The 16,478-nt window shown below is 43.0% G+C and overlaps 1 protein-coding gene across 1 annotated transcript in view; it reads left to right on the forward strand.

Moving 5' to 3' along the window:
* LOC308311816 (band 4.1-like protein 3) overlaps nt 1-14,823 on the forward strand; it is a 17,751-nt gene extending 2,928 nt beyond the window's left edge. Inside the window, exons 7-24 of the mRNA XM_080758593.1 lie at nt 720-810; nt 961-1,048; nt 1,958-2,110; nt 2,227-2,324; nt 2,679-2,842; nt 3,167-3,226; nt 5,789-5,878; nt 6,512-6,777; nt 7,040-7,075; nt 7,279-7,308; nt 8,352-8,451; nt 9,042-9,133; nt 9,481-9,564; nt 12,407-12,508; nt 12,918-12,995; nt 13,612-13,650; nt 14,065-14,142; nt 14,697-14,823. Coding sequence (XP_080614719.1) covers nt 720-810; nt 961-1,048; nt 1,958-2,110; nt 2,227-2,324; nt 2,679-2,842; nt 3,167-3,226; nt 5,789-5,878; nt 6,512-6,777; nt 7,040-7,075; nt 7,279-7,308; nt 8,352-8,451; nt 9,042-9,133; nt 9,481-9,564; nt 12,407-12,508; nt 12,918-12,995; nt 13,612-13,650; nt 14,065-14,142; nt 14,697-14,702 — 1,655 coding nt within the window. The 3' untranslated portion in view covers nt 14,703-14,823. The remainder of the gene's footprint in view (nt 1-719; nt 811-960; nt 1,049-1,957; nt 2,111-2,226; nt 2,325-2,678; nt 2,843-3,166; nt 3,227-5,788; nt 5,879-6,511; nt 6,778-7,039; nt 7,076-7,278; nt 7,309-8,351; nt 8,452-9,041; nt 9,134-9,480; nt 9,565-12,406; nt 12,509-12,917; nt 12,996-13,611; nt 13,651-14,064; nt 14,143-14,696) is intronic.
* The last annotated feature ends 1,655 nt before the right edge of the window (nt 14,824-16,478 follow it).

Consider the following 16,478-nt stretch of genomic DNA (forward strand, 5'->3'; position numbering starts at 1 on the left):
AGTACTGCACGGACTGTTGTGTGATCGACTGCTCATGCCTGTTGTATTCATTCTGATATGCTACCCAGTAAACTGGACCTGCTGCTACAATATACTCCAGTGTGTTTGTCTCTTATTATAAAGAACCCAACTCACAAACTATAACACCGGGGCAGACCAAGGACCAGATGTGGGGGATTACATCTCCACACTGGCCTGCGAACGCCTCGGGATCCCCCAGGAGGAAGTTGCTATAATGCTCTAGAGAGGGAAGGCTGGAAATCTACGCTGGAACTGTTGCCTCCACTAGCCGACTCTGGATAAGCGGTTGAAGATGTATGGATGGATTTTGGGCTAGTGCACTAGCGTCACAGTGCTAAGGAAAAGCTCAGCCACATAGAAAGTGCATTAACGCTGCATGTATGAATCTGGCGCCACTATTGGCTACTCTAAAACCAGGACCGCCAAATTAGTGTACAGTATATGGCTGCAGACCTACATCTGAAAATATTTCAAGCGGGTGCTGTGACATTGACAATGGGTATTGCATACTAGGTTCCCAATCCCAACTTGCATCGTTCCAAGCTAGGCCGGTGGCCGACGGGCACAGGTCTAGTTTGTATAAAAGAAAGATGTGAAAATAGCCAGGCTGGAACCCCCTCAAGGGCCACTGGGGGTCCCCAGACTACACTTTGAGAACCAGATTGTTTGTATTGTTTCAGAGGAGGCGGGGTCATCAGAGGGGTCAAACTACCTCAGTGAACTTCAGTTTGCTCCAAACCAAAGCAAAGAAATGGAAGACAAGATCATGGAGTTGCACAAGAGCTGCAAGTCAGTACGCATGCACGCACTCACATAAAGACGCATACAGTTTAAAAGTTACAAATCAACATGTATCATATGACTACTGTGTGTGTGCGTGCGTGTGTGTGTGTGTGTGTGTGTGTGTGTGTGTGTTTGTGTGCATGTGTGGGCGAGTAGAGGAATGTCTCCTGCCGAAGCTGAACTTCTCTTCTTGGCAAACGTTAAGAAACTTTCCATGTATGGAGTGGATCTACATCATGCCAAGGTACACGCACGCACACACGTACAGACAGACAGACAGACAGACAGACAGTGTAGGTCCCTGCTTCATCTATCTCTCAGCTAAGGGGTCCGTGGCCTGACATTTTTTGAAGACGCCTGCTCTATTCACACCTGTAGTTCGATATACTCGTTCCTATAATCAGAGGAGAGAGAGAGAGGTCTGCGGGTGCGCTTCTAGACTAGCACCATGACAGGACGTTACCTTTTAGCACCGTGAGCTTTCCTACTCCTTATTCGCGTGTGCGCCTTTGACCAACAAACCACACACCCCATATGGGTCTGTTACTGAGCAGGCCAGTGAACTTCACCTTGCCTCTGTGTTGTGATCTGTTCGACAACCCGGGACGGATGCCATCATAAATGGGGGAATATGCCTGTTTTTGAAGTAAATACTACAGCCTTTTTGTTATTATCGAGAATGCGCTGTCCGTGGAGCCGTGGACCATGCAATGCATTTGGGCGACTGGGTGCATTTTCTTTATTGTTCATAGGCTAGGTTTATGGGCCAACGATAATATTGTTTGGCTTATAATATAAGCCTGTTTTCTTTACGCATTAACAAAGGCGAGTTATTTTGCAAGCAGTCATGCATTTGGCAGCAGCAAATTATTTTGCTTTATTATTTGGTTAAAATCGTCATAATAAGTTAATGATTTGGTCATACGTCATCATCCGTTAAAAAATAATAATGAATACATTCATTCATATTTATGCACTACTATAATCATTATTATCAAGTATATGTTGGTTCACTTGCTGTGTACGACTACGTGCATGCACGTGCGTGCGTGTGTGTGTGTGTGTGTGTGTGTGTGTGTGTGTGTGTGTGTGTGTGTGTGTGTGTGTGTGTGTGTGTGTGTGTGTGTGTGTGTGTGTGTGTGTGTGTGTGCAGGACTCAGAGTGTGTGGCCATCATGCTCGGGGTGTGTTCCAGTGGGTTGTTGATCTACAGAGACAGGCTGAGGATCAATAGGTTCTCTTGGCCCAAAATCTTGAAAATCTCCTACAAGAGAAACAACTTTTATATCAAGATCACACCGGGAGAGGTAATGCACGCACGCGTGAGTTATGCAGAGTTATGCAGTGCAGTCTGGGTCACTTTAGTTTAGTTGGTTGTAAAATGTTGGGCTCTCTCTCTCTCTCTCTCTCTCTCTCTCTCTAGTTTGAACAGTTTCAGTCTACTATTGGCTTTAAGCTGCAGAACCACAGATCTGCCAAACGACTTTGGAAAATTTGCGTGGAAAACCACACATTCTTCAGGTAAGTGCGTGCGGCGTGCATGCATATCTTACTGACAGACTGTGGTCTGAATAGCCTCAAAAAGTGGTCCACGGGCAAACTGATTTGCCTTCCGGACGGTGAGAATCAAGATGTGTACTTGTAGAAACATCAGCATCATAATTCAAATAGCGGAAATAGCTAGATCTCATTACTTGATCTTGAAAAACGAAACAAACAATCAACGTGCATGACAACCTTGAAATGATCTTGTGAAACAGAAAATACCTCAAATACCCCCAGGGATCTTTGGCGCCCCCAGTCCAACGTTGGGAAACTACTGGTTTATAGAACTCTCCAGGAACTGATCTGTGTGTCTGTCCGTCCGTCTGTCAGGTCGATCGCTCCAGAAGAACCTCCCAAACGGTTCCTGAACCTGGGCTCAAAGTTCCGCTACAGTGGGAGGACTCACATGCAATCGCGCCGCGCCAGCTCACAGATCCACAGGCCCGCCCCGCACTTCCAGCGCTCCACCAGCAAGAGCCGCAGTTTAGATGGAGGTACGAGTACTACAACTACTATGAATACTATAACCAAGGACGGGTCCTTCCCATGAATCTATCATAGTTAAAACGGAGTTTGAAGTTACAATGGGTTTGCATAGGAAGGGGACAATGAATATCAAATATCTAAATACTTAATCAAGCAACTTAAAAACTGTCTGAGGTGCCCACAAAAGCCAGGGTGCCAAGTGAAATATCCCTTTAATTCCTATACTATGAGTTATTCCTGATTGGTCCAGAGACAAAGAGTTAGTCCAGGTTGTTGTTTATTTTATTCTATTTCTTCCTACTTGGTGACCGGACATTTTGATTGGTTCCCAGCTCGGAGGATCAGGCCTGAGAGGCCCACTGACATTCAGATTGGCTCTCCGGCCATCACAGGTACACACAGAGCATGCCCAAAGCATTGCAGCTCTTAAAGGGACAGAGTGACATATTTAATGGTAATTTTATCGATGAGCTATACTGTCGGGCCGGCTGACCTACAGTAACTACATTTTAGGCTTAGTATGGGCATATTATTAGCATTGTTGTGTTCCATTAGCCAACATGCAGATGATATTGTTTTGTTTATTTATGAAAAATGGTTGACAGGCCAATATATAAATGTTATATGCACAGACTTACAAAATAAGGAACACTTTCAGTCTTAATGCTTATCCCTAGCTCTCTCTCTCTCTCTCTCTCTCTCTCTCTCTCTCTCTCTCTCTCTCTCTCTCTCTCTCTATATATATATATATATATATATATATATCTCAATTAGTTTAGTCTCACTGGCCGCGCTGATGTGTGAATAAAAGATGGATATGCCAAACAATTATTATACCAAAAGAAACAAAACAAGCAAACCAAAAAATATAAACGGAGGTGCACGGCACACTTGGTTCCAGCCGTGGGTTCTGGCCGTTATTACCGCTACAGACTTTAGAAAACTGATCCCATCGGGATTCTTTAAGGGAGATTTACATTTAGGCAGATGGACACCTGGGACACAAATGTTATTATTGACTTAATTGTTATGTAATGACATGTCAATATCCTTAATAATTCCAGAGTGAAATACACAGAAAGGAGCATTTTTTTGCATTTATTGTGAAATTGTCACACTGTCTTTAAGAGGACTGTCTGCAAATACCTAACACCTGCGAATACCACACACACACACACACACACACACACACACACACACACACACACACACACACACACACACACACACACACACACACACACACACACGCACGCACACACACACACACACACACACACACACACACACACACACACAGCACTGCTTAGTGGCTGCCAGCCTACGGTGCATGTGCTCAGTGCTGATTGGCTGATTGGTCACCCTATGCTGAGCTCTGATTGGCTGGGCCTGCCGTTGCTGTGGCAATGTGCCGTTGTGGTGCTTTGTGTAAAGGCTAAGGCCCAAAACATACTGGTTGTGGATGTGGAGTACTGGTGATAAATCTAACCTCATCTTCATTTAATTTCTCATTGCTGATGCTCATTCTGATATGGCACCATTTCTGTCTGTTCACACTGTGTCTCAGTGGGCTGTGGACTGTTCAGAGAGAGCTATGCCTACCAGTTACATCAATCGTAACGAAATTCGAGCGGGCGCTCGTATTTGACATTCCGTTTCTCTCCAAAGTCGAATTTTGTCACTAGGCCTACGGTACATGTACTGTTGGAGCAGCCATAAACTACACAGGTTCATCTTGATGTTCTGGGTAGTTCTAGTTAGTAAAAAGCAGGTAAAAGAGCAACGTTTGAGCAGACAAACATCACATCACTTTCCCATTCACTGTAGTAGAAGAGCGGACTGTGTACACCGCAGATATCTTGTCTCCGCCTACAGGAAATCCCTGGGCTGCGACCAGGGCACCCGTCTGTGGATTTGTCTATTCCAGGAGGACAGCACTTTGGCTTTGCTCCGTGGTGGGACATAATTACTCAGTGTTGGCATTGCCTTGGGGGGTAATAATTTACTATTCTGTGCCTATTGGGTTGCAACTCGAACAGGGCTGAGTCGGCTCTAGCAAACGTTTGACATGGCAACCTGCTCCTGTCTCTTGTGGCTCAAGTTTGCTAGAGACAGCGCCCCTCCATTGTGGTCTAAAACTATATATACTTTATCGTCCAAAAAAAAAGTTGCGGTAGTGGCAGCAGCTGGGTTCAAACCCAGGAGGTGTGGATCTGCAGTCTAATGATTAGACCAGCATGCTACTATAGTTGGCTGGCAGAATTGGTTTCTAGGCTGTGTTCGAAGGTGAAAATTCCTCACCCATTCCCCATCCCTGCTACTACTAGTAGTAGGGCTGCCTCCATTTGCTTCTGCGGTGTGGTTTGAAAGCAGGCTTCCTCCACACGTCCTCTTGCTGGCGGCTCCTCACTGGCAGGTCATTGGTACAAGACTATACGCATGGATGTGTGGGGGATTGGGGAACTGGCAGTACAGCGACTTTGGGAGATAAAGTCCAATGTCAAAATGAACGTATAGGCTTTGAGCCTTAATACCTATATAAGAGCATGAACACGAAACTCCACTCTCCACATCCAGTGTTTTTTCCATGATACAGTGACATCCAGTGTTTTTTCCATGATACAGTGACATCCAGTGTTTTTTCCATGATACAGTGACATCCAGTGTTTTTTCCATGATACAGTGACAGACAGACAGACAGACAGACAGACAGACAGACAGACAGACAGACAGACAGACATATGTAACATAGATAGATAGATAGATAGATAGATAGATAGATAGATAGATAGATAGATAGATAGATAGATAGATAGATAGATAGATAGATAGATAGATAGATAGATAAGCATAAACTCATAGATAGATAGATAAGCATAAACTCATTGTGTGTGTGTGTGTGTGTGTGTGTGTGTGTGTGTGTGTGTGTGTGTGTGTGTGTGTGTGTGTTTCAGACTTTGGTTTGGGGTTGTATGCTTCCTCTAGGGCCATCACCCTTAGCGACGTAATCACCGTCGTTACACCCGAGAAACAGTTGGAGCCAGGTAACTGTATTTCACATTACACTAACTAGGTTACTACATTATGAAAGAGAGCCATCACTGATGACTTCTTACTTTAGTTATTATTATCTTCTGTTTTAAATGTAATAAACAGTTCTTCAGTATTGATGTTTCATGGGAGTGAGGTAGCAATGCAAAACAAATGCATATATTATTGTCTCCCTTTCATTGTTTTCAAGGTAAAAAAAAAAAGGAATTTAAAATTGTGCTGTCCATTATCTGGTTCGATGGGACACTACCTGACGTGGCAAGCTGCAGTCTGAGTAGTCAGTAGTCACATCAATTAGGATTAACTTGAAAGTGTCATCATTTCTTGAATGTTGACGCAACAAGTTAATTTACATTAAGTAATTGCATAATTTCCCGTGTCAAGCCAACGAAAATGTTTACATTTGATGTGGAAAAATGTGAGTATTATAAAATAAATGTATCCTTGCAAAATCTGCGCCATTCCGCCAATTATGCATTGAATTATGCAATCTAATATGGATACGAAGCATCGACTGGCGGTGGAAAAGCACTCATTTGACCAAAGAGTATTGGGCGCCACAGCGCCCACTATGAGAAGCCCCAGCTCTATGGGCCACTTATGGAACTTGTCTGTTTGTGTGTCAGATGAGGAGCTGCTGATTTTGACAGCGGAGCGGGACGAGAGGGACAGACTGAGAGACAAAGAGAAAGACGAGGAGGAAGAGGAGAGACAGAAGAAGCTGAGAGAGAAAGCGAGAGAAAAGCAGAGAGAGAAGGAGAGAGAGAAAGAGAGAGAGAAGGAGAGAGAGAAAGAGAGAGAGGAAGAGAGAGAAAGAGAGAGAGAGGAGGAGAGGAGAGCTCTGGAGATCTCACAGCACAGCCCCCCCTCGCCAGTCCAGCATGACACCAAGGTACACACACGCGCACACACACGCGCACACACACACACACACACACACACACACACACACACACACACACACACACACACACACACACACACACACACACACACACACACACACACACACACACACACACACACTTCCAGACAGACCAATGTGTGCCCTTTGTTCTAATCTGCCTGTGTCTGTCTGTCTGTCTGTCTGTCTGTCTGTCTGTCTGTCTGTCTGTCTGTCTGTCTGTCTGTCTGTCTGTCTGTCTGTCTGTCAGACTGAGCTCACAGATACAGCTATAGATCTGTCAGAGGTAAAAAAAAATATGTATTTATCAATTATTCATATTTTATAGCCTATCCATCATGTACATTATTACTACGAATTGTACCAAATAATTGTGTGTGCGTGTGTGTGTGTGTGTGTGTGTGTGTGTGTGTGTGTGTGTGTGTGTGTGTGTGCGCGCGCGCGTGCATGCGTGCGGCGTGCCTGCCTGTCTGTCTGTATGTCTACCAGTCTGATGAAGACTCAGACTTGAAGACACAGGTAAGTCTAGTTTAATGCATGGTTTTCTAGTTCCGGGGTCTTCATTCAACATCGGAAAGCTGCATCACATTGTGAACTTATAGATTGGCTATGTTTAGCTAATGATTCCCTCTGTCACGGTGCAGGGCAGAGAAGGTGTAGGACGCAAGTACAGACATTAGAAGCAGATTCACAAGATCCAGGTTTTATTAACAACGCAGGGAAACAGGCACGAGGAAACACTAGGAAATAGGAATACACTAGGATTCAAAAACAAGACTGAACAGTGACTAGTACAAGCAAGAGAACCAAAACCACAAGGGCATATAAATAGACAAGAGCTAACTAGACACAGGTGAACGCCACTGATAATCTGATAATCAACACTGGGATAGGCTGGGGAACTAAGGGGACACAGGTGGAAACACTGGCAATCACAGAACTAGTGAGACAAGACAGGAACAGAAGGAAGACAGGAAGACTAAAAAACAAGACTACAAAATAAAGGTACACATAGTGTAAAGCAAAACTAAAACTGCAACAAGGAATCAAGGGCAATACAATACTACAAAATCACAGTAAAACAATTAGTTAAAACACTTACTAACTAAAAACCAAGGAACACATGAAAATCCAAAACATGTCACGGAATGTGACACCCTCAGAATAGGGATCAAGTGGTGACTCTTATTAAATAAAACACACAGACATTTGGCCCACAGGTAACTAGTTTGGTGGTTCTCAAAGTAGGGTCCGGAGACACACAGAGGGTCCTTGACTCCTTGAGTCTACAAAGGACTACAAATTCTACAAATTCAAAACGTGTCGAGATGCGAAGCATTGCGAGCTTGTACAAAAAGTGTGCTTTATAGTTGCTATGTAATTAATTATTCGTTTTGAGGTGCTCAGGTGGCGCAGAGGTAAAGTCCCTGATCACCATGTTTTAGGGTGGAAAAAAATCACAGAACTACATCTTTAAATAATTCAGGTGTTATCCACTAGAGTGAATTAGTGGATATTATGTTAATTAGTTAAAAATAACTCAGGTATCCATTTGATTTCAGGAACAGGAAGCAGGCGGAGCTACCGAGGAAGCGGAGGTTATAGCTGTGGAGGTTGACAGCTCCATCTACGCTTTGCGCCGCAACTTCCTGGAGGGCGTAGGTGTGTGTGTGTGTGTGTGTGTGTGTGTGTGTTCTGAGGTAATTTATAATTTTTATCAGGGCTGTGATTTGCCCTGAAACCTGATTATATATATATATATATATATATATATATATATATATATTATATAAGTTATTGTTATCTAGGTTAGGTTTATTCAGTAAGGGTTTTATGACGGCTGTTTTGAATGCCTCTGGACAGACTCCTGTTGTTATGAATGAACACACTCCCTGCCTTTGGCATTTGAATTAATCTTGGCGTAGATTAAAGGGACACTTTGATTCTGGTTTCAGTATTTATTTATAATGTATTTTAGCGGTCAATTTGTATGTGTGTGTGTGTGTGTGTGGGGGGGGGGGGGGGTCACGAGACATGGCCAAAGCATTTCCGGGGGTCCCCAGCCAAAAATGTTGAGAACCCCTGTGCTAGAACGAAGGTCAACAAAGAGAGAGAGAGAGAGAGAGAGAGAGAGAGAGAGAGAGAGAGAGAGAGAGAGATAGATAGATAGATAGATAGATAGATAGATAGATAGATAGATAGATAATTACTTACTTAATCAATGAATTAATAAATTGTCATTGTAATTGCAGGAGGTGGGCGAGGAGGGATGACGGAGTGGGATATACGAATGTCCTGCTCTCCTGTTTTCACGCCCATGATAGAGCCTCTGGAACCTCAGGAGGTAACTACGTACTTTTACTCAAGTATTTTACTCAAAGGAGCACTATACCCCTTTTTCATCCTATCTTCATAGGTCCTCACTATACTGTTCATCATTATTCTGTGGTACCTTTTCCGTCTACTCACTCTGTGTCTCAGAGCAGGGCTGTGGACAGTTTAGAAACCTCCCTACCGGTGACATCATTGGTAGACTGGATTGGACATTTTCAAACATACTTTTTCAGTTAATAAAAATCACCACTTGTGTGCAGTACTTTGACTTGTAATAGAGTATATCTACAGCCAGTTGAAATATTTCTTCCGCCACTGCACTGTATTGGTTTATGTTCTTTGTGTCTTTCTGAACAGCCAACGACATCAGATCTTGAGACTCAGCCCCTCCCATTGGACAGCATACCAGCTGCGGTAGGTCAACCAGGCTGTCAATCAAATGTAAATATTCAACTTCTATTGCAATCTATTCTATATTCTATCCTACGATATATACGTATAATAATAATACTTTCGTGAAATGCATATCATGTTTATAGACTTTTAACCAACGACTGAAAGCATAGTAGTATTCATGAAAATGTTCACTAGTTAATGAAAGCAAGTGTAAAGTCCGGTCAAATAAAGTCTACTCAAATACCCATTCACTTGAATGGAGTGTTAATCCTTCTGCAACCAGCAGGCGTGGACATAGCAACACCTTCTAGGCCATTTATGACAACTGCAGTTCTAATCGACCTCCTCATTGGCTTAATCTTTAAAAACCGGGTCCATGCCACCTGCTACCAACAAGCGAGCCCACACTGTCTCTTCAGGAACAGTATTTTCTAGTTATAATAAATAATGAATGATTATAGTATTCTGTGGTATAGAGTATATACATTCTGTCTGTGCTGCAGGATGCCTGGCTGTTAGTTAGCCACGCCCCTCCTCAGCCAGACAGCCAGTCACGTTACGGCGGCACCAGTCCTCAGCCGATCAGAGAGAAGAGCTACAAACTGGGGCGGAGCTATGACACGCTTTCCGGAATGGTGGTCACCATGACATCTCAGGACGCCGACGTCACCCTGACGAGTGTTGACAAAATGGCCGCAGAGGAGATGCCGGCGGGCATGGTCGTCTCTGTGACCCTGGCAGATGACGTCATCACTGATGTCATCAGCGCGGGACTGCCATTAGTTACCATCTGCGAGGTGATGACGCCCAGCTCTCCGCTGTCTCCTAGCAATGCCTGGCCTCCCAGTACAACGACAAGCACAGCGAGTACCACTACAGATAGCACTACTACTACTACAGTTAGTACTGCTCCTATGGCTAGTATTGCCGCTATAGCTAGCACTACTACCGCTCCTGCTAGCAGTACCACAATGTGGACGGCAGGAAGTCAGGTTCAGCTCATCTCTGGCCCGGCGGCGGCCAGTGATTACGACATGAGCGGTGATGTCATCAACGCTCACCACAGTCGACTGATTCTGTTGAGACCCGATGACCTCCTGACAAATGCCGGCCTGCCCCTCCTCTCTCCTGTTTCCCCGGGTCAACTGAGCGGAAGGACGTCTCCATCCCTGGCCAGTGTGGTATGCTGATCCGGCAAGCTGATTGGTTGATTAAATGTTGGCATGGAAACCAAGCAAACGCTCCGCTTACAAGCCTGAGGATGTCTGCCGACATCCCCGCACATAGTGTGTGCGTGTGCACGCTTGCGCGTGAGCTGCCTCTGATTTATTTTGACTCCCCCTGCCTTCGCTGCTGTGCCATTCTGAGCCTTCTACACTGAAACCAAAATGGCCGACGGGAATGGAAGCCTGTTGGTTAGAAGCACTTCTGATACTGCCACTAACAAAACAGAAATGTGCTTGTTAGCAATGCTAACCTGCACTACCTCACTAACCTCTTCTTTCATTTTCTTAACACTAACGAAAGGGACTGGAATGCCATTCGCTAGCCACTTCTGTCATTGACCCAACTCCAACGAAAATGAAAGGATGGTTTGTTAGGTTTCTCTCAGGACACAACACTAACCAGTAGCGCAACATCATGGTGATAGGCCCCGGTGCAAATATTTTGTTTAGCCCCACCAAACTCAAAAAGTGACACATGAGACTGACGGAGGAATGCGTTTCAGCATGTAATTCGGCTACTTTAGCCGTTTGATTTTTCCTAATGTTGGTGCAACATATTATTTCTATGCTAGACTGGGCGGGGAGGGACTTGGCTCCTTTTGGTGCCCCCTGGGCTCCGGCACAACTGCACCATTTGCACCGTCGATATTTATGTCACTGACACTAACACCTAGTTCACACACACCATAACATGGTATTCTGCTTCCAAGCTCAGAGAAAGTGGCTTTGTTCGAGCAAAAAAGAAAACATGGAAGGAAAAGTTGAGGAAAGTTTGACTCTTTCACTGAGGTTTGAGGCGAGACCATCAGAAGCTTGCTGTTGTCTGAACTAGGTATGAACAGGATTCCACGCAAAAGTGACATGGAAGTTTGGGACTTGCACAGGGTTGTATAAATTTCAAATATTTGTACAAACTCTGTCAAAAGCTTTCACACACACACACACACACACACACACACACACACACACACACACACACACACACACACACACACACACACACACACACACACACACACACACACACACACACACACACACACACACACACACTCAGCCCTGGACCAATCAGAGGACTCTAATCATCTTTTGCAGATGGTGTTGGATGAATATCAGTTTATGTTTATTTATAGCATGTTGTTTCAACAGATGCTAGGTTCAATTTGAGGCTCGATTAAGTCTCAGGTTCTGAGAGTTTATGCTTCCATTCCAGTTCATAATTTCAGTGATAACACATTTATAAACCGAAGTGAACTCACATTAATGAAACTCCATGTGCACTGTACTGTACATGGAGTTTTATTAATGTGAGCATACTTTTGTTTACAAATGTGTTATACTGTACATTGTACAGCATATTAAAACATTTTTAAAGACCATGAAAAGGTTGTTAAAATAACAATGGGCTCAGCATTTGAAACTGCTATGTTTGACCACTTTCTGGTTCAAGTAAACTACACTCACAGCCACCTCATGTCTCTTTAGCGTCACCCCCCTGCATGGCTACAGCTGTCTGTCTGCACCACCGTTTGTGTGTGTGTGTGTGTGTGTGTGTGTGTGTGTGTGTGTGTGTGTGTGTGTGTGTGTGTGTGTGTGTGTGTGTGTGTGTGTTTGTGTATTTCTGTGTATTTATATGTGTATTTGTATTTATGTATATGTAGCCCAAGCCGACATTCGATGACATGTCTCCAAAATTGACTGCTCTGCTCCAGTCGGCATCAAGAGGGTGCACTTCTACAGAACATCAAGACAGCCATATAAAGGTCTGTCTGTCTGTCTGTCTGTCTGTCTGTCTCTATCCATACAAACTGTTGGTACGCTGGCTGTACTAACGCCTGCCTCTCAGTAACTATAGCAGCTATATCTTGCGCTACCCCTTAGCCCTTATTCCTAAACTTATTTACCATTTTTGACTATTTAAAACAAGTTCAAATAGCTGATCTACAACTCAAAACGTGTCGATGTAGATTGGCTAGTTGAACTATTTAAAAATGTTTTAAAATGGTAAAAAAAATTGCCAATAAGTTTAGGGATAAGGGGTAAAGTTGCAAAATGTTGAAAGTTGTGTAATATGCGCCATTTCTTAAACCGTTGCTTCCCAAAATAATCGGACCCTATAGCTAAAACACTACTATGACTTTCAAGTTGTGCTTTCTTTGCTTCCTGTTTCAGACATCGGAGAGTGTTGATTCCGTTGTCACAACGACAGAGTCGCATTTCCAGGACCAGCCAATGGTGGACGAGCATAAGGTACACACTGGATATCTGGGCCACTAGAAATACCCCGCCCCTCACGACCTGTGTAGGCTCTATGCACACAGAATAACCCTTCCTCCTTCCAGGCCCCTTCCATGCTAATATGGTATCTTCCTTGGATTCGGGGTCTTGGAAACGCCCCCCAGCCACTGCGTTAGTTTTACTGAGGTTAGGTTTAGGTATAGTTTACTGAGGTTAAGTTTAGGTATAGTTTTACTGAGGTTAAGGTTAGGGTTAGGTTTAGGTGTAGGCTGTCAATCACAGCGACTGGCCAGTCACAGCGCACCATTTGGCTGGGGGGTGTTTCCAAGAACCCGAATCTGAGGAAGATACCATATTAGCCCCTTCCATACTACCTTCACAGGTGTTACTGATGATACTAATGAAGACTCTGTTCCATTTAGTGTACAGTGGTTCTCAAACATTATAATTTCAAAGACCAGATGAATCTGAGAGTGTCCATTTTGGTTCCATTTGTACACTCTAAGTCAGTTACATGATCAAGTCATCACATGTGTCTGTGTGTATGTATGTATACGCGCATGTGTGTTTTAAACGTAGGGGCTTATTGTTTGTTTGTTTCTTTTTTCCTCAATGTTTTTTCCACTAGGATGTTGCAGCCCTGGTGAAGGCTTTTGAAGCTCCACGGGTGAGAAAACATATTTATTTAGTCGAGTTCACATTTACAAGAAATTCTTGAACAAAAACAAAAGTAGATGCACAAACTCAGCAACATGATTTTCAGGATACAGATCACGGATACAGGAAGCATCACCTCATCCATATATGGCGACTCCCAATTATCACAGACCATGAACAGAATTTAGCCAATGCACGCATGGACCACGCACACACACACACACACACACACACACACACACACTCACTAGTTCACGCACACACACACACACACACACACACACACACACACACACACACACACACACACACACACACACACACACACACACACACACACACACACACACACACACACACACACAGACATTTTGTGGTGTGTAATCTACGCCTATGGCATGAATCATCATCAATATGTCCTCAGGTGGTGAAAGGTGGGATTTCAGCCACTAGGATTGAGAAGAGAATAGTTATAACTGGAGAAACTACTGACCATGACCAGGTACTTATACTTTCTTTCTTTCTTTCTTTCTTTCTTTCTTTCTTCCTTTCTTTCATTCTTTTCTCTTCTTTCTGAAATGGCTATAGTCCCATTCCTTGATTCTGATTGTCTGGTTTCCGTTTAGTAGTAACATTACAAAATAAAAGGTAAACTGCAACCTCTTGTGGCTTATTATTGCTTGATTAACCCATTCTAAGTAACAGGGGGCAGTGCCTCAGAGAGTCTCATGCACACTCCAGTTTTTAGGTGATATCCTATACTCACAGCGGGTGTTGGGAAAACTACAACATGACGTCATGCCGCGGTAATAGGCGACTCACTGCTCACCCCAGCACATATTATCTCTGTTTTTTCTAAACACCAAAAAGGTGAGTATCATCTAAAACTGGAGTATGCGTGGGCCTTACTCATATCAGGCACACCTTGATGCATTGCTGAGGCCTTGAATCGAACCTGGGGCCTTTGGCTTCCCCATTCAGCTATGGCTGCCTCTGTCTGTCTGTCTGTCTGTCTGTCTGTCCATCCATTCTAATCTTCTGCTGTCTTTGTTTCAGGAGTGACACTGGTGCACTGGATGTAGTTCACACCCAGGAGACAGTAAAGACTGTCTATATCCACCCAATGGATGGACAAGCACAAACACAGACGCACGCACTTACGCACGCGCGCACACACACACACACACACACACACACACCCACACACACACACACACACACACACACACACACACACACACACACACACACACACACACACACACACACACACACACACACACACACAGAGACTATACGCATAGTATACACATGCATGCATGGACACACATGAATACATACAGTACATCTGTGTAGCCTATACATATATTGTATGCATATATATAGACAGAGACATATATTCTCATGTCTCTCACAAATGTGCAAAACGCGCACGCACGCACGCACGCACACACACACACACACACACACACACACACACACACACACACACACACACACACACACAGAAAACAGAACCGGCAATATTCACCTGTCTGTCTTTTTTTATTTATGTACTAATAATAATCCTAATAATAATAATAAGAGAGCTGAAAAGTCATTTGCCACATTGCAATACTATGTAACTTCCACGTGTTACTTAGTCCTGCCTCCAAGCAAGGAGGCATGTATTTGATGCTGGTCCGGAGGAATCGAGCAGGTTGGCCTGCAACATTACACAACTCACATGTCTACCTAGTCACCTGCTCCTCCTGCATGTACTGTTGTATATTGGACAACGTATCAAGCGGGACCATGTCAATCATCATTACATGCGCAAGCAGAGCACGTCCAATGTGTGGTTTAAATCCTCCATTAAAGGAAAAAAAAAATCTATCTCTGATAAATAAATACATGGACATGAAAAAATATCTTACCACCCTAAAAACATCCCCAAAGTAGCTTTACATGAACTCATTTAGTATTATTTTTGTTTGTATTATGCATACATTTGTTCCACAAAACCAAAAGATAATAAGAGAATATACACCAAGATAGATTCCAGCTTACTTACATCATGACTTCTCAGCTCTCTTATCAGGAACAATAACAACTGTACATTATAACAGTTATTTATGTATTTATGTATTTATGTATTTATGTATTTATGTATTTATGTATTTATTTATTTATTTATTTATTTATTTATTTATTTATTTATTTATTTATTTATTTATTGTTTTTTTGTTCATTAATTTCTTGAACTGTTGTATTTGTTGATTTATTTCTATATGAATGTACTGTGTTTCTGAGTTATTAGATCTAGCTGTCAATGTCAACAAGTTTGTGTTAATGTTAACTGAGAGTTAGCCTGAACACCAAGCACTAGAGGCACACCCTGGGCGTTCTGTAAAACAGTACTTCTCAACCTGTGGGTCGGGACCCCCAGGGCTTCCCACATGATTGTTGGGGGGTCCCCAGCTGACAGTGTAGTGACAATTTCGGGACTTTTAAGACCTTTTTCATATAAAAATAATAAATAAAAAAACATTACTGCATCAAAAGTAATCAACAAACTACAGTACTATAGGCCTACTATAAACACAGGTCAAAAGTAATATAAGAAAGATGCACAAGTTGTAAATGTGGATCAGCTATTTTCACAATATTTATATGTATTTTATTTTATTTTATTTTATTTTATTTTATTTTATTTTATTTTATTTTATTTTATTTTATTTTATTTTATTTTATTTTATTTTATTTTATTTTATTTTTTGGGGGGTCCAGTTCAGGGGGGGGTCACTGTCTGAAAAGGTGGAGAACAACTGCTGTAAATGTCCTGTTTTTTTGCCTGTG

Source organism: Protomyctophum bolini (assembly GCF_963924005.1).
Source record: "Protomyctophum bolini genome assembly, chromosome: 24".
NCBI classification, from domain to species: domain Eukaryota; kingdom Metazoa; phylum Chordata; class Actinopteri; order Myctophiformes; family Myctophidae; genus Protomyctophum; species Protomyctophum bolini.